Source organism: Suillus bovinus (assembly GCF_016758785.1).
Source record: "Suillus bovinus strain UH-Sbo-P2 chromosome Unknown EDB93scaffold_9, whole genome shotgun sequence".
NCBI classification, from domain to species: domain Eukaryota; kingdom Fungi; phylum Basidiomycota; class Agaricomycetes; order Boletales; family Suillaceae; genus Suillus; species Suillus bovinus.
Genome location: NW_024542065.1, coordinates 115,168 through 138,619, shown reverse-complemented (window position 1 = coordinate 138,619; position 23,452 = coordinate 115,168). Strand labels below are relative to the sequence as shown.

Below are 23,452 nucleotides of genomic sequence, written 5' to 3'. Positions count from 1 at the left end.
TTACAGAAGTTCATAACTATTTTGCCAAAAAAAACAAAAATTAAGCCCTACTACTATCACCTATTGTACTAGTGTTTTATTTTTATCAAGTTTAGGAGGCACAGCTCAAGCTCTACAGAAATGAAAGAACCTCTTTAGATTTGTGGATCTTCCAGTCACTCCAGAGCAAGCAATACATACCAATTTCAAATTGTTTTAGTGAGTTCTCATGATACAAATCATTGACTGTTTCTAAGTATGCAAATATTAAAACTAGATTCATTGTTCATGCCAAATACCATTTTTAGTTGTAGAGAACTCACATCAAGCTCTATAACATTATGTACTCTCATATTCAATTAAAATAGTGAAGTTGCACATGTTCAAATTGAGGACATTGTGTGTCTCAAGGAATGCAAAAGCCTTACATACTTGCTTAATAGGTGGGAGAATAAAATCAGACAAAACTTATATGGTTCTTTGGCTACTAAAGTCAAAAAACCTCTAGATGTCCTGAATCTTGAGGATATGACTGGATACTGAGGTTCTGTAAATAAACTTCTCAAAGTCTCAGTGAGAGCTTTAGAGAGAATGGAGATTGTAAATAAACATAACATAATTGCTGCAATAACTGAAAATCCCATGGTGATATAAGCATTCTGAAGAAGTTTCAAAAGAAATTTTACTAGGTTTTTATAAGATCTGTCACTCATTTAGTCCATGCTTTGTCTATCATGCTTCTATGTGTGTTATGCTGATGTTTGCTAGTTTTCTCTGAGCTTTTATCTGGTGCTTCTTCTTATACTCCTTGTTTTTCTTTTCTGCAGCTTAACATATCATATCCAAAATATGGTCTGGTAGTTTGGGTACATTATTTAAGATTTGTGACCATGTTAGCTTTTTGATATTTGTCCTGAATGTATTTCCAGGAACTAGATTGAGCAGTTCTGCCTTTATCAAATTACTAATAAATTCGGTGTTATTGTGATTGTTAAGAACTGGAAAGGTTCTCTTATATAGACAGATCCAAAAGGGCTTGGCTTCAGCTCGTACACTGTGCTCCTTTCCCGAGTATGGGCCCTAGATTTTGGAATGGAATATCCAATGGAAATCCAGACACCAGGTACAGTCCAGTTCTTGGAAGATGTGTCTGATGGAAATTGAACAGAGTGTGTCTATGCTAATTAGCCTACTACTATGCAAACATTATTCAGAGTAGGTACGGACTGGAAGGGAGAACTACTCGGATGGAGTCCGATGTGGGGTACAACAAGGGGGATGGCTCAGACAATGTCCAAAGTGAAAGTGGGGATGAGGTAGACTACTTGGATGATGTCTGAAGTAGAAAGGAAAAGAGTAAGGCTATCCGGATGATGTCTGAGATAGAAGGAAGATGGTGCGGGGACTAAGTACAGAGTATCTGGAAATAGGGGTAGGAGTGGAGATGGATTAGTCCTTTGGAGACGGAACTCCTAAGGAACTTAGATTTGTGACAAGAGAGTCTATGAAGAAGGGAAACTTAGATGTTGAGTAGCAATTGATAATCTAACTAAAGTACTACAAGTATTTTACAGGTTTATAAGTACTTCAGAAAGTGCTGTACTACTGGTAAGCAGAGTGTAGAACTATGTTCTGGTAGTAGTAAAACATTAGTACAGATGTCACAGAACTTGGGAAATGAGGACAAAGTACAAGTACTAGTGTATAGGGGTTGGACAGCATTCTCAGACAGATATACATAGGTAAACGGAATAAGTGAGACAGAGATATTAGAAATATCGCACATAGCTGATACAAGTTTTAAGTACATATGCAAAGTGGATCTGGAGGTTCAGAAACTAATAGATGAGAGTCAGATGATGGATTTGAACAGGTCCAGAGGTAACAGATAAGGGCGGAAAAGTGTTCCAGACCAGGTTCAGAATACAGTATATGACATTGATGCTCTATGGCACTACAGCAAAAATGTTTTCAAAAACAAAAATCTTTATCTATCATGTCTCTAGCTCCCTTACTCTAGGCCAGATCTTTGTCTTGCTGACCTCCATCAATGACAAGTAATATTTTACATCTCTATTCCAAGTTATGAAGTTTCATATTAGCCTTTTTCTACTTGTGACTTCTGATTCCCTATAAGACTGTCACATGATGGCCTTTAATAATACATAAGTAACTAAACCTTTTACATTAATTCATAATAAATACCAATTATCATAAATAAAATCATCACATTCTCTAATAGCATATTTTTCAGGATCAGATATGAAAATTGAATCATATTGAGGTGCTTGAATGGATCCGAGTGTCCTCACTGATGCTTGGAGTCATCTGCCTGATCCTTTTCAGGAGCAGGAGAGATTCAATCGTTTCCATAAGATATACAACAAAGCTGGAATCCAAATCCAAAGATTTATCTTTCCCCTTTGATTTTTCTACTTTAACAAAATCTATTATACCAAAACTCATATCTGTATCTATATTATGTGCCCTATAGGTTGAAGATTTAGTATCATAGAGCTAAAAATAATTAGAATATAAATTTAAGCATGATAAATGTTAGATACTTACAGAATACTGTGGAGGAGTTGTTATACCTAGGCCTGAAGCTGTGACAGTGGATGTAAATAGCTAACTAAGCTGCTGAAAGAAATCTTGAATTACTAAAGACCATATCAGTAGGAACTTTGAGTTAGAAAATTATTATACATATATGCAAGTAGCCCTTTATCTAAAAAGACAAACTAAGCTAGTACCAGTGCATACATTCTCAGTTGTGCCTCATTGCATCTATAAGCTATGATGACCCAAAATATTATACCTACTAGTATTATTACTAAGATATAGCCAATAATTATGACTGGTCTTAGAATATTAAGTAGAGGCAAGACTGAATTAATCTAGGTTATAATAGTCCACTTTACATCAGAGTTAATTTACCACACTTACCTAAATACAAATCAATCATGTAATAGTAGGAAAGTTTTAGTTGACATTGACAGAGGAAGAGAAACATTGACATACTAAAGACTGTATCCGAATGTGGTAGCACTGTCGATGTTGCGGTCGAACCACAGGCAGTGATTGAGGGAGAAGATAAATAGGAGCCACTTGATATGTTCAACAGCTGGCCCATGATTTGGGGAGGGGTTGAAGTAGTACTTGATATGTCTTCTACTGAGCAATAAGATAAGTGTCGAATTGTCCTCCGGGTAATGAATCAATTGCAACTGTGACACAGCTGTTTCAAACTATTGGAGTAGATTATATCAATACAATGTAAATCACATAAGGATGCCCCAATTCAAGCAGGACATCTGCAACCAATGATTGGATTCATTGGAATCAGAATCACGCAATGGATGGAATTGGTCATGGCAAGGGGTGAAACAGTCCCCTTGCCATGATGAAGCTGCCAACTGGTTTGCCTACTTTGGTCCAATTTTAGGTAAAATCCAATTAAGGAAACATTATTAAGTCGTGTCCCTGGTAGTACTAACTACTAGCCATACGGTACTTGAAAGCTTGATCATCATTGTTGTTGTTATTAAACATATTCTTGACTACCATCATTTATGTACGATGGAACAAGTGAATTTTTTCAAAGCTCCTGTTGAACTCATCATGAGTCAATCAACGAAGATTCCTGTAAATTACTTACTTGATATTAGCTGGGCACTCAACCATCCACGAGTCTACCAGGGCCACTGACCATGTGTGATTCGGCGATCATATGTATACTATTTAAATCACACCATGATACTAACGAATTCTAGACAATCTGGAATGTTGCATCAACGACAGCCCAAGATTGGCTCTAGAACTTTTGTTCGCTGTTGCCACCCAACCCTATCCAGACTACTATGGAGAAAAGATGTTGGTTAATGCTGATGGCACTCCAGAAGGAGCATGAACTTCAAGATTGCTTCAGGAACAACACTAGTATCATAAAATGACCATGAGCTAGGTAGAATGACCATGGACTATGTAGAGTGACCATGACCATGACATTGGAGAACTAAATACAAGATGAAAATGAATCTCGGACTGGGTGCTTACAAGTACACAGAATAAGCAGGAACATAGTGGTGCATAAGACAGATCTAGAGTACCAAGAGATAGGAGAAAAGCTGCAGAAGACATAAGACAGACCCAGAATAGATTCAGTGGATAACAGAAAGGGACAGATTAGATTCTAAAATGAAGGTGGGATAGAGTTAGATAGGACAGAAATGGAATACCAGATTGAATCTGACATGCAGTATATGACAAAATCCAGAGGGTTCAGATAGGAGATATATCATATAACAGTTCTTTAATCAATCCAAATGACACTTCCCTATCTGCTGACTAAAAAGAGTTATATAACTACACCTCTTTGAGTGGAAAAACTTGGTGTGCTTTGTATATATCACTTCTTAGCTCTTTTCTCAGAAGGTATCAGTCAGAGACAAGTTATCACTCTTCCAGCCAAAGCTTACAAGTGTGAGTCTAACCTGAACACAATCTCTAAATTCTCACAGTCATAGAGCGATGGTGAAACTATCCACAGATGAGATGGTTCCACTAAACTCTAGTAGTATGGGCACTTTCTTTGAGCACTTATTGGTTGTTTCAACTGGAGACCACCCTACAAGTCTTTACTGGTAATTGGCTATAGCCCTTTTTCTCAATCATGAGGACTCACCATGGAAGGATGTAGACCTCAATGACCTTGCAGAAACTGTTAAGGACTGTATGACAAATTACTATGTATTTTACTTCAATTTAATGTTGTATTATTGAAAGCTTAAAATTATGTATAGTGGACTACACAAGGCATTCATAAAGCACTGTGATTCAATGTCACAAATTGGTCAGGGATTAATTGATGCTGATCATAAGGATGAGATAACCTTTGGCAGCAAGATTTTTAATGCATGGGATATGATTCAACAAGTGTCTGTGATGTGAGCTCACACCTTTTTCTTATACAGACCAAGTCAAAAATAAGTTTCTATGGTACAAACAGATGAATGCCTTGTATTGCGAGAGTCCTGCTGTGGATCACTCTGCCATGTCTAACAGTGTGTCTCAGCTTGATCTAACTATCCTCAACTGCTCTCAGATGTGTAGTATTATGTTATTCCTTCGAGTATACTTTAGATAATTTCACGATGTTTTGACAGACCATAGATGGTGATGATGAGATACTGATTGAGTGGCCTCACTCACCATCTCCCGAGTATACCTAAGGATGATGACAAATCAAGCACTGTCTTCACTCCTCTCTCGTCACCCTCCAACGAGCCTATGACACCTGCTCCACATGTTAAGTCTGAGTCATCTTCTGTCCGTTGTGCAAGTGACCAGAAGCGAAAGTCAATGCACAGCCATATTGAGGACTTTACCACCTCCCTTGGTGAGTGAAGGATGAAAGTTGCTCAAGTGCAGGAGCGAGAGCATACTCTGTGGATTCAAGTAGAGCAAGATCAAAAAAAGGCTGAGTTTGATTCTCGCCTCCAGTTTAAGGCTGCCAAAGCTGAACGACAATGTACACATGAGCTTGCTGTTGTTACAAGAACATCTAGACGCTTGGACCCCTACCATTTTTCTCCTTATCCTCCTCATCTCAGCCCTTGCATCATACCCTCACCCCGACCTTGCTCTTGTTATCCTCGCCATCCTCAGATTCCCCTTCGCTCTCTACCTGTTGCTCCAGCAGAGCCAGTACATCTGGCTAAACCATTTCTTGGATGAAGCATACCCATACTCCATTTTACCCTGATGACTGATCCTGTGGACAGTCCCCTTAACCCTTACCGTCTGGACAGGTACCCTATGATACAATGCACATTGCATCCCCCTTGCCCTGTTTCTCTTTCTCGTTCTATGACTCAGTGCACAGTCGCACGTTGTACTTATACTTAGATCCACAGTTGCACGATTGTGCCCCTGCCTGTTTCACTTCCTGTTTTTGTTCTGTGACTCACTTCTTATCTGCACATTCCTGGTTCACCTATGACTCACCTCAAACATGCCTTCCTTTTATAGTCTTATCCTTTGACTGTTTCTTCTTCCAGTAGTACAAGTTATCATCCACTAATACGCTTCCTCTCCTCTATATAAACTTGCTACCATGTAACTAGATCCTTAACTTGAATCTACTTGGTTCTTGACCTCCTACTCCTAACAAGAGTGATTCCTTCAGCCTAGCCAGCTGTCTATCTTCTACTCTCTTATCTGCTTATTGCGAATAAGTCTTTAGTCTCGATTTTTACTCATTGACTCTGTTGACGAGCAAAGCCCCTGTTACTAGTCGGACTTCTGTCCTTCTATTAACGCAGATCTTATGATTAACCTTTGGGTGTCATAAGCCTTGGCAGATACACTTATTGTCAAGTGGAGCTTGACATAAGCTACCCGATTTGGACATAGGCATTAAACCTTGCTTGCCGAAGCCTCGCCAAGCAAGACTCCTAACTTTGGGCTAGCCCAGAGACATCCTCGACCATTAACAACATACACTCTGTTTGAGCATCGCCAACAGACACTATCCAAGTCCGTAACAGCCATGCTTGAATAGCAAATTGAACTCAAGCATCTATGAGCTCAATCTAACATTGCTGGTCCCTCACATCAGAGTGGCCCTTCTCATTCTGGACCATCTATTCCATGGGCTATTGATCTATCTCTTAACTAGCTTATCTTCTACTCACATCTCTACCATCCTTTCCTTTTGAGTTCCACTCCTTTCTAAGTATCCAGCCATTTAAGTAATTCCTCTTTCAGAATCACCCATTTAATCTTTGCTTCCAACAGCAGAACTTCACTACTTTCATTCCATACCCTTTCAATATTAGCTGTCATCTCCCTTTGCTTTTATTGCCACTCTCATTCTAATTCTCATTGATCCTTGATGTATTTGACTCCGCTTCTGAAAATTTGATCATTTGTGATATTGCCCTTATCCTTGTGTTGAATTGCAAAGTTGTACAAGTGAATGCAGGCAGTGATCTAGAGTTCAGCATACTGAATCCCCTTTTGACCATCAATATGAACCTGCAAGCCTTTCAACAATGGCCATCAACCTTTGAGAAATCCAACATAATGCTCCAAACATATGCAGACCTTTAAAATATGATAGTTGAATGTGGTGTTCTGTGGTGTGTCTTTCTCAGGCCTAATAATCAACATAATATGTCCTTAACTCTCAAGTACAGAGTCATGTTACTCACTTCTTATATGGTGACTGGCACCGTGTTTGCAGAGGATAAGCTGAATCAGCCCAAACCTATTCACCTTGATTGAGAAGCACATGATGTTCCTGAGGCAAGTATGTCTGCTTCCAAGCTATTGCATCATGCTGACTACCAGGAGACCAACTCCATAGTCAATGATTGATATGTCAAGTGTAGATATAAGCTAATAGGACAATGTCAAATAAACTTCTCAAAGAATAAGAGAACATACTTGAACGTTCATTGAGTAATTAGATTTGCGGTCAAAGAAAACATTACCAAAGAATCCAGGCTGATGTTGTAAAGAGTAAATCTCTACTGGGCTCAGCAGAAATGGTACTACCTAGACAACAATATTTAGGTAGATCTTTTGCACAACCTAGTCTGCTATACTTGCAGAGCAAGTGTGTTCGATCCTAAAGGGATTGCTATATGGTATTAGTAGTATAAATGCATCAGTAATGCAAATAACAAATGTCCGAAGCTATGAAATGATGTCCAATGGTAATCCGATGTTGTCTGAGGGTACTTATCTGATGTCTGAAGCCAAAGTGTGATGTCTGAGATTTCGTACTTTTGGACTTCATGATAATAGGTCAGGAAACTGTATAACAAGTGTTGGATTGCGAGTGGTATGCATGAGTATAATGAGTGACAGAGTATGATAGTGAGTGAACAGTAATATTTTACAATGCAACTAAGAACTACAAAAATATTCTGGGTTATCCGCAGAGTCAGGAAATGGCTCCTAACTACTGGATGATAATTACTATGGGTCACCACAGAGTATTTAAGTAAGTACATAGAAATCCAGAATACTATAGATAGGCAAAGATAGTAGTGATATTTCGGATCTGAGAATCTAGGTAATAAACACAAGGTGCTGCAGACATGTAATAATGTGGTCCGAATGTCAGAAAATGTGCATGAAAGTAACTACACACCTAGAGGGGCTAGTGCAGAAGGACAGGACATGGGATGGACAAGTGCAAGTGAAGTGCGATCGGCCGATGCGATGTCCGAAGGTCCAATGTGCCAGATCTGATGCGGAGTGGCTCACATATGTGCGCATATGTTTCCAGTATTGACATGAGTATGAAAAACTGTAGTTCTGAGCCCAGCACCACAACCATCATTACATTGTACATGCAAGTCAAGGGCCCACACAGGATCAAGCTGGTTTGTGATTCATGGTGCCTATGAAGGCTTGCTAAGACTTGCGGGAGGTATACTGTGCATATGCTGAGACACTGGAGTAGGATTGTCAGACAGCTGAGAAGGGACAAGAGCAAGTGACTTGGATGGGGTAGGGCCAGGAACAGATTTCAAAAGCTTGTGGATTGAAGAAAGGCCTGGAGGTGGAATTAATGGTACTTCAAGACCTTGTTCAGCGAGCAAGACCTGGAGAGCTTGTCGGAGCTCCTCATATCCAAAACCCTTGTTGTCAACAGGGAGCTCATAGTCAGTCCAAGGATATTCAGGCTTGGGTTGCTCTTCCTCATCTGTGGGCTCACAGTTATTGCTCTTCGCCTGGTGGAAGGTACATCCACCTAAAATTTCCACACAGTGCTTGAGACACATCCCACAGATGCAGCACAAAGCATGAGGTTTGCAATAGAATGAACCAAGACATGCTGAACCTTTCTTGCACAACTTCTTTTTGTTCAAAGCAGGTGGCCATGTCAACAAGCCAGGATCCACAAGGAGAGCAGAGGATGAGGGGGTTGGTGACTGGCTGGATGAGGGAATGGTTGCAAGGACATCAGGAAATTTTAGGGGCTCAGGGAAGAACTTAAAAATCAACAGTGCATGTGCTTGAAATGAAATTAGTTCAAGGCAGAGATGAAGCAGTGACTGGCACTTACCAGAGCCATAGGTTTGCCTGCATTTCCATTCTGGTCACTCTGGCATATTGTGAGTGCTACAGCACTACCACAATTTGTGCAATCAACAACTAGGCCAATGGCTGTCATGCGCAATATCATGCCAGGGATGTGAGGCAGTAGGCAGATGAGGACAATGAAGTGCCTGACATGGTGTCCATAGCTTGTGAAGAGCCAGCAGGCAACAAGAGAACTGATGGTAGGTGATAACAACAATGACAGGCAGTAACAGAGATAACAGACTCGATGGCAGGTAATAACAGAGATGGCGGGCACAATAGCAGGATAGGGTGATGAGCGGATGATATAAGATGGCAGGCAGACAGACCTTGGGTGCTGACTGAAAAACTCTTACAAGACTCTGTGGAAACTCCTGACACAGATGTCTGCATCAACTCCACCAGACCTCACACAGGCTGGCCAATTCCCAGACTTTCTGCTAGCATTATTCTCTTCAATATCCTACTATCACTTGCATTGCAAAGGATTACCTTGCTATTCAGGGCTTTGCCATTGCCTTGGAATGAGCTTTTTTGAGTGGGGGCATCACTGGGACTTCACACCATTGTAGAGACTTGCATCTCCACAGACACTTCCCTCTGAATTCTCCCACTTTCCCTACAAACTCCAGCTCTAATCCACAGGATACATCTAGCGCATTAGCACACTGGTTTTATTTCACAGATTTCACATGCGGCCTCTCATGTTTGCGTGCTTTGTGCATCCACACTCGCATTGTCCACATACCCATCTGTCCATCCATCCCACATCCTTAGAAGTTCATTGGTGCATTTTTCCCATCATATTTTCATTTTGCTTAATTGTTTTCCATCACTAATACTCAGCTCTGTGCTTTGCATGTAACTGAGGCCCTGTTACATACTTCACGTACTATTTATAGCCTGTTCAGGCTCGTCACTTTGGACCTGCGCGCCTAGCGGCACTTAGCTATTTTACTTATACCCCTCTATTACTTATGTTCTGGGTTGATTTTCCACCCACTTTCTCTGTGTCCTTAGATACAAGGGAATTTTACTTGTTGATTGCAGTGACTATCTAAGTCTCTCGTATTTGTTGTCAGTCCTTCGCCTTAGCATCAGCCAACCTTAGTTGGGGTGTTAACAGTAGTCTCGCTTTGTCTCTCCTTCATCTCTCTTGCTCATTTGTATTTTGCCTTCGCTTGCACGCACTACCTTTGCATCGTGCATCTCACCCTTCATCTTTCGCACTCGCGCATCCACATATCATTCATTGCATCACTCTCACCTTGTGCTTCACACTTTCCTTAGTCCTATTACCCTATTATTAGTTTGGTGTCCCTCTTTTTATAAGAGAGTGTTGAGTACAACTTCGTCATCTTTGTCATTACCTCATCACTACTCATCATCGCCCATAGAACTTTTCCTTTTTCATATGACATTCCAGACTCTATACTATATCATATATAATATGTCGTGTTCTGTCATTCATACCTCAGCAGTTCTTATCACAACACTGAGGTATGTATCTTATTGTCTGCACGCTGTTCGTTTCTCACCATGTCTTCGTCCATAGACTTGTCATTTAGATTCCATCTCCACAGGTTATGAGCCCCGGCTTTTAGCTAAGCCATCAAACGGAATCTCAACGACAAACTCCACTCACGTCAACTCGCTGCTCGCACATTTCATCACATCACGTTCTTCCCCCCACAGCAGTATCGCCATGGGCAAGTACGATCATATCCCTGAGTTATTAGGATCAGAAAATTATGTCAGCTGGTCAATCAAAATGCAATACGCACTGGCATGTGAGGATCTTTGGTGCCATGTCAACACAACTCCTGACCCTACTGATATTCTCGCAACACTCTCTGTCATACCTGTTGCAGTTGATCTGAATAACATCACACCCGCCGAGCTGACTGCAATGCGCAAATGGTTACTGAATGATGTCAAAGCAAAAGACCTCATTACTCGTCGCCTTAGCCCATCGGTCGGATCATTAGTACCACGTTCTCACACAGTCACTGCTCATAAAGTGTGGCAGATCCTTACAGAACATTCAATCGTATAGACACTAGTGCCCAATATCAGCTGTGCCAGCGACTCAATGCCCTTCGGATGAAGGATTCGGCTGATGCAACTAACTATGTCGGGCAGCATGCCATACTGCATGAACAACTTCATGATTCTGGAGCTTTCTTGCGAGACGCTGATGCTGTCTATAGCCTGCTCATTGGGTTTCCACATACACCCATCTGGCAACAATTCAAGTCAATGTTAGAGCAACACATGCATGATGAGATCATGCTTGCGACTCCCACTTGACCCTCCACCTTCACCATTGAAAGTTGCATGTCTCGCATCACCGCAGAAGCCACCCGACATGTCCACACTCAATCCATTCACTCTGCTCACCCTGGCTCTGAATATGCCAATGCGACCTCTTCTAATTCGAGCGCCAGTAATGTAAATCCTATCACTAGCCTCCGCAAACACAAATACAATCCAGAAGGGATTTTCTGCACTATGCCTGGTTGCCACAAAGGCGACCATGATCACACCCACTGTTACGGGAAGGGCGGTGGAATGGAGGGGCAAGCGCCCTGGATGCGCAATAAGAGGAAGGATGACAAAGCAGCAGTTGCTGCAGCTGTGGTATCTGTGCCCTCTGCGCCTCCTGTAACACCTGTCATTGCTGCTGTTGCCACTGATCTCACCAGTCTTATGCAAGACCTATCATTTGCATCAATTGTGGAGATTCCAGATGAGATCACCTGTGCCAACCTGCCCTTCACGACCATCCTAGACTCTGGCACGACTGTCACACTTGTCAAGGACCAAAGGTTCTTTCATACCTACTCTACTGAGGAACCTGTGTCCATCCTCACCACCAATCATGGAGTCCTCCAAACAACTGGACGGGGCACTTGCATGGTGTGGCTTACCATCAGTCAGCGGCAGCTCCGCATTCACCTGAGCAACTGCCTCCATGCTCCTGGCGCACTATTGAATCTCTTGTCAGTGAGTTGCATGAATGCTAAGGGGTGGGATGTGAATTTTCAGGTGAACATGACCTGCAAACTTGCCTACAAAGGTTCCCTGCTATGTTTCATCCCAGCAACCGGCAAGCTCTATGCCCCACACCTCAAATTTGTACCTTCTGAGGTTCCTCTCCCTGTCTTATCTCACACGCCTGAGCTATCCGCTTTTGCAGAAGTTCCTCTATCCCTAGACCTGTGGCACGTGCACATCAGGCATATCGGCAGAGATGCTGTCATGCGCCTTAATCGGATAGCCAATGGAGTCACCGTCCAGTTGTCCTCTCCATTGTCCCACTGCGAGTCCTGCATCCTCACCAAACATCCACATCAACCCTTCCACTGCTCTGAGACTGAACGCACATCAGCGCCTAGACCTCATACATAGTGATGTCTGTGGACCTATCCCCACCATCACTCCACACAGGAAGCGGTACTTCATCATTTTTCTCAATGACCATATGCATGCCCTCGACCTTCAGCTCATGGCCTCAAAAGATCAGGCTCTCGATGCATGGCGCATACTTCGTGCATGCTGGGAAAATCTCTCTGGGTCACATGTCAAGGTTTTCCGATTGGACAATGGGGGAGAATTCCTCAATGATGCCTTCACTGCAAACCTTGAGGACAGTGGAATAGAGTGCCAGTGTTCCGCCCCCTATGCACATCAACAGAACGGGAAGGCAGAGAGAGTCATGCGCACCATTGAAGGTCGGATGTATGCCATGTTAGACTATGCTCACTTACCACCTAGTCCCTGGGGCGAAGCGGCACTCACGGCCTGCTACTTATTCAATTGCATGGAGTCTCATGCTCTTCCCGCAGGTAAAACACCGTATGAGATGCTTCATGGCATCAAACCTAACCTGTCTCACCTCCGTGTCTTCGGTGCACAGTGCTTTGCATGCATTCCCCCTGAATTACAGCAGAAACTCAGCCCTCGCTCACATGAAGCACTATTCATGGGGTACCCACCTGGTGTGAAGGCATGGTGTTGCCGTGATGTCGCAACTGGCGCGTTCTTTAACTCTCGTGATGTCATCTTCAACAAGACTCTCTCTAATCACCCCTTTCCTGATAGTGACGACAACAACAATGATGCTATGACTGCACCACCAACTCCATCACTCCCAGCACCTCCTACTGCCGCCACACCTCCTCATGCATCCATCATCCATCGTTCTGGTCGCATTCCTGTCCCCACAGAGAAGGGTCAGTTATTTAAGAGCCATCTTACCGCTGACAAGGCTCGTTTAGCCTGTCAATGAGAGCTCCAAACCGCATGCATTAACGGGGTCCCTCCTCCCACTACTGATGTCGACATGCCTGACATACCCATTGCAGATGCACCTGTTCAGATGCTGGATCCTCCTGCTTGCCCTGTGAATGATCCAGAGACGATTCAGGTCAACAATGAGGAGATAGGGTTCCCTCAAGTGCTTGCTAATCTAATTGCAGTTGAAGTTGCCTGCCTCTCTGTTCGGAGCGACACATGGCAGAACCCACTAACACCAGGCTATGACCTCCGCATTCCACCTGCAACTTTCGATGAAGCAATGCAACGAACTGACCATGACCACTGGTTAGCAGCAATGCAGAAGGAGATGAACTTGATGTCCGAAATGAATGTTTACGAGCTGGTACCCCTGCCTTTGGACTGTCGTGCTATAGGCTGCTGCTGGGTGCTTGAATTCAAGCAGGATCTTAAAGGAGGACCTGTTTTCAAAGCCAGACTGGTGGCACAAGGCTTTTCTCAGATTCCAGGTGTTGATTTTGGACGGACCTTCGCACCTGTTGCTAAATCAGCCTCCATTCGAATTATCTCCACCTATTCAGCCACCCACGATTGGGAACTCAATTGCTTCGATGTGAAGCATGCTTTCCTTTGGGGAAAACTACAGGAGAATGTCTATATGCGACAACCTCCCGGCTTCGAATGCACTGGTCCCAACAGCTCTCATCTTGTGGCCCATCTACTCTCCTCTCTTTACGGCCTTAAGCAGGCAGCATACGATTGGTACGAGCTCCTATGAGAAGTTCTTGCATGTCTCGGGTTCCTCCACTGCGAAGCTGACTATGCCGTATTTGTTTTTAATTGTGTCAACAACAAGGGGGTGAGGATAATATGCATTATTGCATGGCACATAGACAATGGACTCGTGGGATCAAACAACTGCCCATTCCTCGATCGCACAAAGGCACAGATCACTGAATGATTCAGGATTACTGACCTTGGGCCAGTGACAAAGTACCTGGGGATCCAGTTCGTCCACAATCATAAGACCTGTGAGTTCTGGATGCATCAGGAAGACTACATCGCATACCTACTAGAGGAGCACGGGATGACCAACTGCAACTCTGTCTCTCTTCCTCTGGACCCATCTTTCCCCTTCAGTCATCCAACCGACATCTTTCCCCAAATCGACAATCTTCAGAGTGAATACCGGAAATTGGTTGGTGAGCTCTTATACCTCGCAATGTACACCTGTCCAGACATCACGCTCACTGTTATGCATCTGGCACAGTACAATGTGTGCGCAGAACTCAAGCATTACTCTGCCGCCAAGCATGTTCTGCAGTACCTGGCCAGCACAATCAATCTTCGCACACATTACAGGGGCAACGGTACCAATCCAAACCTTCATGATTTCTCCAACTCTGACTGGGTGTCTTGTCCCAAAGATTGAATCTCCATCTCTGGCTATGTCTGGTTTTTCAGTGGTGGCCCAATTTCCCATTTGGCAAAGAAACAAACCACACAGGCTCTGTCCTCAACTGAGGCGGAGTACATGGCACTCACCGCCGCCATCCAGGATGGGCTCTGGCTTCAATCTTTCTTCTCCTGCCTCGACATTCCTCTACCCCTTCCCATGCAGCTCTTTGCCAACAATGCAGGTGCCATTGCCCTCTCCAAGGAAGCTGCAAACCACATTCGCACAAAACACATCGACCTTCACTTCCACTTTATCAGACGCCACATTGAATCCAAAATATTCCTACCAGTCTGGGTCTCCACCCACAAAAACACCGCCGATATTTTTACTAAAATCTTGCCTCATCCTGCATTTCTTCATCATCGTTCTGGATTGTCTCTCGTGTCCTGTTGAAAGCATTGCCTCGTTGAGGGAGTGTGTTGAGTACTGTTACAAGAACATCTAGACGCTTGGGCCCCTATCATTTTTCTCCTAATCCTCCTCGTATCAGCCCTTGCATCATACCCTTACCCCGACCTTACCCTGGTCATCCTTGTCATCCTCGCATTCCCCTTCACTCTCTATCTGTTGCTTCAGCAGAGCCAGTACATCTGGCCAGATTCTTTCACTGACGAAGCATACCCATGCTCTGTTCCACCACCTGACTAATCCTGTGGACAGTCTCTTTGCCCTTACCGTCCGGACGGTAACCTATGATATGATGCACGATGCATCCCCTTTGCCCTTTCCCCTTTCTCGATCTTTGACTCAGTGCGCAGTCGCACATGTTACTTATACTTAGCTCCGCAGCTGCACGATCGTGCTCCTGCACGTTTCACTTCTTATTTTGACCTTTGACTCACTTTCTTATCAAGCACGTTCTGGTTCACCCGTGTCTCACCCCGAACGTGCCTTCCTTTTATGGTTATGCCCTTTACCGTTTACTTCACTTGGTAGTATGAGTTATCACCCACTAATACGCCTCCTGTCCTCTATATAAACTCGCTACCATGTACCATATTCCCTAACTTGAATCTACTTGGTTCTTGACCTCCTACTCCCACCAGAGTGATCCCTTCTGCCTAGCCAGCAGTCTATATTCTATCTTCTTATCTGCTCTTCGCGGATAAGCCTATAGTCTCGATCTTTACTCATCGACTTCGTCAACGAGCAAAGCCCCTGTTAAACTAGTCGGACTTCTGTCCTTCTAATTAACGACGATCTTACAATTAACCTTCGGGTGTCGTAAGCCTTGGCAGATACAGCTCATCGTCTAGCACCCGCTTGACGTAAGCTACCCGATTTGGACATAGGCGTCAAATCTTACTTGCCGAAGCCTCACCAAGTAAGACCCCTAACCTTGGGCTAGCCCAAAGACGTCCACGACCGTTGACGACATATGCTCTGTTTGAGCGTCGCCAACAGATACCATCCAAGTCGTAACAAGTACAACTTCGTCATCTTTGTCATCGCCTTGTCACTACTCGTCATTGCCCATAGAACTTTTCCTTTTTCATATGACATTCTGGACTCTATACTATATCATATATAATATGTCATGTTCTGTCATTCATACCTCAGCAGTTCTTATCACAACACTGAGGTATGTATCTTATTGTCTGCACGCTGTTCGTTTCTCACCATGTCTTCGTCCATAGACTTGTCATTTAGGTACTACCAATACTAGCAGTTCTTATCACGATGCTGAGACTTGTCATTTAGATTCCATCTCCACAGAGAGGTTTCCCTTTACCCAGACAGCTGCCCTTGGGTCGATGTTTTCACTCGCACCTGGGTCTATCTGTGTTTGCTTAGCTTAGCACCAACTTTCCCTACAGTTTAGATTCCTCATCTTCACCATAATTGCTTGTTGTCATTAACTTTTGAGGCCCTTCAGCTATTGAAGAGTGGGTATCATCAGGGTCATATTTGTAGAATCTAACAGACAGACATGCTCAGTGTCTGGGAGAGAACAACTAATATTAATATACTGTAGAGATACGCACTTAGCTTCGACATCATCTGGGTGTGACCAACTGAACCTTAGCTTCAAAAATTCGAAGATGGGTGTGACCTGTGACATGTCAAAAATAGCTTCGAATCAGCACCACTACCAGCTGCTGTCAGCAAGAGCTCACAGCTGATGGTGATGAAGAAAATTTTGGTCATGTAAAGCGAGGTGCATGGCAAATAATCAGTACAAGAATTTTTGAGAACATTTTTGCATTTTTTTTCATGTTTTACCGTGTGTCACAATTTACCTTCGATGACTTCAATCTTGTGTGACAGTCACACAAAATAGCTTTGATTCGTCGGACGTGTGATGCTGTGACAAAGCTAAGTGCGTATCTCTACAGTAATACCTAACAGACGGACACGCTGAATAATCTATGATGAGACACAGCGAGATAATGAAAGAGTAGAAAACATACCTCAGTGTCTGGGAGAGAACAACTGAGGTATGAAAGGACAGAACGGAGACAATATATGAACTAACACACGTGACAAAACAGAAAAGGAAATATACATGAGAAGACGATGTCATAACGAGAGTCAACAATATTTCCATGACAGCTCAAGCTGAGTTTGCCGCACCTCATGAATGCTATGTCGTGGATATGGTGTAGTTATTAGTTACTCATCAATTTTTTGAAATTTATATGTTGCATTCAGATGTTCAAACATGTTCTGAACTCAAACTGAACACTTGCAAATGTGTCCATAAGGGTCTGGTCCAGCATTCACTCTCCTTGCCTGAACCAGACCCAAGGTTTGGTTCTAGGTTCAACAAAACACCCTTGAGAACCAGACTGAACCAGACCACAGCAGCACTGGGCCAAAGCCCTGTGTGAGCCATGAATTTTGCCTGGCTTATGGTCCATAGCCAGGCACTAGCCAAAATTTTGGCCAACCTGCATAGGAAAATTAATTTTGAGACCAGTTGCAGACATATTTCACTCCCTGTCAGAAGCTATTCCCAAGTAATGCAGAAATAAATTTGTTTGTCCACAATGTCATGGAAATTAGAATGTCACAAACATTTGGTGCAGATCTTGAGGCTTGATTCTCTTTTTTTTTCTTTTTCAGATAAGATGTAATGTCTATAATTATATTTTTGTCACTGTACATGTGTCAGTTTTGACGTCGAATGTTTAGTCGATCAAGGTTGTTCCGGCAAGCGCCACCAACCGGTGCTAAATAAGGATTAGTCAGAGTACGTCAGCGTCGGCCGTACCTGCATTTGCACAGCAACGACATGGCACCGCCTCCGAGAAAATATTTTAATGTTAGTGTTGGGTAATATTGTAACTAATTATAATGTTCATATATTAGGTGACTCACGGGTGTCACAAGTCACTGACGTGCGACACCAGGGAGCCAAGCTCGAAAGGGTTTACCGTACATTCTTCTCTATCCGATAGCACAGACACATGTTGTAATTCCACGGACCTTACTTAGTACGAATGCAGTACAAGTTGTTTCATCATCCTGGCGCCTTAGGACCAGGCAACAAATTGTCTCACCCAGGTGTCCAACGTGCGTGCGGTGCGAGTAGTTATTTTCGCTTTGCACTGATCAATACCTTTGATTCAAACTCAAAAGCAAAAGGGTCGCACTCCAAAGATAACTGGGCATAAATAAAAATAAAAACAAGTTCTTGGCGTCCCATTATCTTGGTCATTAGTTCCGGCCATATCATCGGACGTGTCATTTCACTGCCATTTGCTGGTACCAATCATAACAGCGGGTCCCACAAGGGGCAGGGAGAGGTGAGAGATTACGAGAGCTTAATCTGACAAACAGTAATGCTAACTAACCATACAACGCAATGAAAACAATAAGTAATGAAACAGACTTGTACAAGCACTACAGTGAAACTCCAGAGGACGTGTGTTGGGTGCCCTCTGAATGATTTTGGGAATCCTCCGGAGCATCTCTGCTAGGACCGGTGGAGAGTAATGACCCTATGGCCATTGATGCTCTGGACCGCGGCGAGTACTCCTCGGAATCGCTCCGAGACGAATAGGGAGAAGGTGGCAAGTCGCGAGAGGATGTGTGAGATGTGCGTAATTCGTAATGTGATGAAGGGGAGTGAGAAGATCGTTGGCGTTTTCGAGGTGGTTGAGAAAGTTGAGGTGGTTCCCTGACCACGGGTAATATTTGAGGGGAGACACGTCCAGTGGTCATGTCAGTTGAATATAGTCCATGTTTTGAGTGAGGTACTGCGGGTGGTGAGGAACGGGAGGGAGGTGGAGGGCTTGGATGCCGAACATCTGCTGCAGACATTTCAAGGAGGGTTCTGTGCAATGAAGCGACAGACGCAAGTCGCTATAAAGGGGTCAACGACAGACAACCGAAGATATACGAGGAGGCCTACCTGGTCTTCGGCGCTCTTTGCATTCAACATGGCAATAAGCATATCTCTGTCACCGTCACCCTTGGATTTGTATGCCCCAAGAATTTCTCTGAGGCTAGGAGGTGGTGCCTGAGTTATTGTGAGCATCTAAGGAATATTATACTTGAGAGTACGCTGACCTGTTCTAGTATTTGTGAACTGGACATGATGAGTCTCCTATAGTCTGCCTCGATTGAATGGTAGGGCAAACGAGAGTAGTCCTGAGTTGGGTAAGGAGGGCCAGAATTCATTTAGGTGGGTTGTTAAGCGTCCTGCAGCGAATGGGTTAGAACGGCGCCAACCGCAGAGTTTTTGTAGGTGAGCCAAGTCCAAAATTCTATCTTTGAACCTGGTATATTTAGAATGCCAAGCCAAGGTGAGGCTCGGATACCCGAAGGGTCCTATATCTGAGCGGGAATTTGACGACGTGGTTGAACATGCAGAAAACACTTGTTTCGTTTCTCAAAAATATTATCTGGCCACATAATTCAACAGGAAAATGCTGAAGGATGAGGACGAGCTCCATTGTACAGCTGTGTGGACACGTGGTGACGAAATAAACGGAGGTACTAATTTTGACAATGGCAGGGTCTTGGCAATATCTATTTATATCAATCTAATTCCGTATATCCCTTCCAGGAGGCAACCGGAAGGCGATAATTTCGTCTAGACTCTAAAAAAACACGTTGTTCACATCCCCATACCTGGGAGCATCTAAAATATTTATATATATTTCTGGTCTAATTTCTCCGCTTGCGAGAAAAAAAAAAAAGAAAAAAAAAACTTTGATGCAGATGCAGCCAGCGCGGCAGCCCTGGGTGAAAAGGGAATAACTATGTTAAACTATCTATGGTTGCCAACAAGGCGATCGGGTGCACGTGATCACATCACGTGCGGTTCTGCTCGAGCTCGAGCCCATCCAAGGTCCTTTGATTTCACCAATGCCACAACAACCTGCAGATAGCGATGATGAATTTCCAGATGACATCGGACAACTGGACTTGAGCAACGTTCCAGGTCTTCAGGAGATTCCGCTCACAGCTTCGGTCAGGCCTCAATTGTACGATCCTCCTCCCAACGTGATCGTACCAGCGCCGCCATTGCAATCATCTACATCACCCCTAATTTCCGAGTACGACTGCGACGATGAAATAGATGAGTCAACCATCGCCGCTCTAGATGCTCTAGAAGCACAGTTCGCACATGGTCAACCTCGACCCGGGGGTAAGTCAAACCTTCACTAATGGTACAACCCCTATGTTCAACTCGACGCATACAGCTTCTCTTTTCACTGCTCAGTCGTCGATTGCTAGTGGGTTCCACACATTCTTCAACCTTTGCATATTTAAAGATGATATTGACTCAACAGCCCGCGCTGGTACGTTTCGTTGAAAGCCGACCATGGTCTAACCTCTTATGTATCCATTGCGCCATCTACACGGTGTCTGAAACCCACTATCATTCATATTGTGAGTATGATAGAGTTTGATAGTACAACGTGAGCCAACACAGCTCGTACGCATGAACAGCTATTCCCGGTTTAGATGACCGCAAGCGCGGACTGTCGTCACCGCAAACATCGCCCGCCAGCAAAAAAGGCAAGACAAGTGCCGAAGACAGTTGTGACACAGCAAACAAAATACTAGAGGGTCTCGAGAACGAGATCATGTGTCCAATGTGCGTACTCATACCTGGTGTACTCGCCTGCGAAATGATATCTCAATACCTGTAGATGCTTTGATATCATGTGAGTGTTTCATACTGCATCGCACTATTTTATAACAAAAACCTTGTTCTTCTTTAGGGTCGCAGCACACCTATGCAATCCTTGCGGCCACAGCTGCTGCGGAGAATGCGCTCAAGGCTGGATATCCCAGAATGTAAGATATTCTATTTCAGGACAAGTTAGGGTTCATGAGCCCCACTGCAGAAAACGTCTCCAGCATGTGCAGTGTGTCGCGCTGCGTTGTCTACGACCAAACCACTTCTTCTCAATTATTCCCTGGATGCCGTAATTCAGCAATATATCCGCGCTCTTGCCATCAGCGGACGATTAGAATGGCAGGAGAAGGGAGACAGGTTAGCGGAGTGGAGGAAGCGTCATGAGTAAGCTCTCAAGTCCATTCAGTTAATTGCATCGACTCATTTGCGTAATTTTATTACAGCAAATGGACGAAAATCGCCCAAGCGAATGCGGTAAAGGCAAAAGAAACTGCATATCGTAGAAGGCGCTATCAAGACCTTGTCGTTTCCTACCAGCCACCAGTTTATGAAGCTCTCGGATCGTATGACGATGAAGACGATGAGGTTGTGCAGATTTTACCTCGCCGAAGAATAGGGAGACGGTAATCAATGTTTGTTCCATAGCCTATATTCTTCAACGGACCTCTCATTCAATATTTCCTATCGTAATTGTTACTTTAGTATCGTAATCGCAGTTCACGTTCAGCCAATAGATTCTTGCAGCCAATATACACGTACCACTTTCGAGACGAATCGCGGCTTATCTGCTTATCTTACACGTCACATCAACGTCTAACACGTAAATTGACCTGCAGTGATAATTGATGGCATCAGAACGACACACTCACTGCAGCTCGGTCGCTCATAATTCACAAAGGCCGCCGTCTTTCAGAGCTCCCAGGGTACCACGCACGAGGCTTTCCCCAATACAGAATTTGAACAAATTTCAAGCTTCAAAACGGAACAATATATTATTCGGGCGACTTTTAAGTGGCCGAAAAGAAATTTCAGGAATCCACAGTACGGATGGGCCCCAGGCATTCAACTTGATGGTAATCGCAACCCACGAGGTCTGGGAGGATAACGACTAGCCCTGCGCTGACTGTGCACAAAGCTGTTTTCTCTGTGCATCCAATCATCACCACTGCTAATGCGGTGTCTCATACTCAGACAATCGCAATGCGTCCTCAAACAGTGAAAGTGAGTTTCAAGCTAAAATTACTTTCAGGCTCTAGGTGAAATCCATGCTGCCCACGTGTCACATAATTATTTTTAAAGTGGGCGACTTATGGTATCATGTGGCTAACTTAGGTTCAGTTGCTAGAGCTGCGCCAGGCTGCTGGTGGGTGTACATGTGTATACTACTCATTTCGTTTCGCCCCCACCAGGCATTCGACTGTTGCATCAATTTCGAAGTTGTGGTGAAAACTCTCATTAAACGCCTTTTCAACTGATTTTGATGTCCTACTACTAGGTCTCATTGACCCGGGGGGAAGATCATGGGGATATGCCCGATGCTTGTTCGATCTCCCATTTATCAACGTTCTAGTAATCGCTATCAGTCTATGAAAGACTTTTTCTAACCACTCTTGTGGATTCATTCGCTCCGCAAGTGCAAGTACACTCAGACCGAGAGCACTCGGTTCAGTAGATCCGAACCTTCAGTGCTTACCGCCATATCAAGCGGCATCATGTAAGGCTAGCCTTCGCTATTCTCAGGTAATTTACTCACTGGCACTGCCTTGACTTTGATTACATTTTGCAGGGCTCGATGTATTTGGAGCGATCGATTGTATCGAACCACTCCTTGCACAGGCACTGCTTCTGATAATAACACAAGGTCTACTTTTAATACGGACCTGGGCTCTGTTGGGGCGCGTTCTAGCGTGTCTCATCTGGCTTGCTTGCTGCAGTATATTCTAACGTTCTCTCCAATTCCCATTCTCATGAATATTGCCCAGGCGTGCACAGCCGGGAGTGGCGTTGTGGGTGCCACAGTCTTGCGATCAATGAAATGTCCGTTCGCTCGATTGTTTCGTCCGCCGCATATATTCACTGATCGGTTAATCTCATGGTCGCGCCACCCCCCTATCAACTACGGGACGCTACGAAGCGCTTCGCCTTACGTATGGGATTATGTTATTCTGGTGTATGAGGATGACTGAGCACCCATAATAATTCCGAACGCGTGTGGACTCATTGCAAGCTCATTGCACGCCACGGTCGGGACATCCATGAAGTCGTCATGCTTCCAACCGATTAACAAGCGAATCACGCACAGAACATTGTTCGGTCTGTATCTTGCCATCTATGCAATGTGTACATTAGGCAAGATCATTTCGCACATCAGATCTATCTGCCGTTGTTGATCGCAGAAAACAATGTAGCTATTTCCTCGTTGAACGTCCCAGTACTCGATGTGGAATGGTGCTTGCGCACGATTTCACATTTCAGGGGGTTTCTGACTCTTGGATCTGAGAGTATTCTGGAAAATTTGATACCTGTCGTTGGTCACGAGA

At 44.0% G+C, this 23,452-nt stretch overlaps 3 protein-coding genes across 3 annotated transcripts; 1 reads left to right on the top strand and 2 right to left on the bottom strand.

The window, feature by feature from the left end:
* Window positions 1–8,393: 8,393 nt before the first annotated feature.
* On the bottom strand, window positions 8,394–9,070 carry EDB93DRAFT_1247194 (uncharacterized protein; the record flags this gene model as incomplete). Its single annotated transcript, XM_041452558.1, has 2 exons — window positions 8,394–8,987; window positions 9,062–9,070. 2 exons carry the CDS (start codon window positions 9,068–9,070, stop codon window positions 8,394–8,396), a joined length of 603 nt encoding a protein of 200 aa, XP_041310821.1.
* A 9,145-nt stretch (window positions 9,071–18,215) lies between these two features.
* Window positions 18,216–19,787, bottom strand: EDB93DRAFT_1127023 (uncharacterized protein). Its single transcript, XM_041448766.1, has 4 exons — window positions 19,331–19,787; window positions 19,173–19,280; window positions 18,638–19,123; window positions 18,216–18,564 (listed from the first exon to the last, which is right to left on the bottom strand). Exons 1-3 carry the CDS (start codon window positions 19,439–19,441, stop codon window positions 18,662–18,664), a joined length of 681 nt encoding a protein of 226 aa, XP_041310820.1. The 5' UTR covers window positions 19,442–19,787; the 3' UTR covers window positions 18,216–18,564; window positions 18,638–18,661.
* A 344-nt stretch (window positions 19,788–20,131) lies between these two features.
* On the top strand, window positions 20,132–21,772 carry EDB93DRAFT_1310181 (uncharacterized protein; the record flags this gene model as incomplete). The annotated part of the gene is made up of 7 exons (XM_041454807.1): window positions 20,132–20,414; window positions 20,470–20,568; window positions 20,720–20,867; window positions 20,923–20,937; window positions 20,995–21,070; window positions 21,121–21,296; window positions 21,356–21,772. The coding sequence occupies 7 exons, from the start codon at window positions 20,132–20,134 to the stop codon at window positions 21,537–21,539; spliced, it is 981 nt and encodes a 326-aa protein (XP_041310819.1). The 3' UTR covers window positions 21,540–21,772.
* Between the last annotated feature and the right edge of the window lie 1,680 nt (window positions 21,773–23,452).

Coding starts and splice junctions, on each gene's coding strand:
- EDB93DRAFT_1127023 (XM_041448766.1), bottom strand. CDS start 19,441: ATGAATTCTGGCCCTCCTTACCCAACTCAGGACTACTCTCGTTTGCCC. Junction 19,281..19,330: donor GTTCACAAATACTAGAACAG/GTCAGCGTACTC, acceptor ACAATAACTCAG/GCACCACCTCCTAGCCTCAG. Junction 19,124..19,172: donor CAAAGAGCGCCGAAGACCAG/GTAGGCCTCCTC, acceptor ACCCCTTTATAG/CGACTTGCGTCTGTCGCTTC.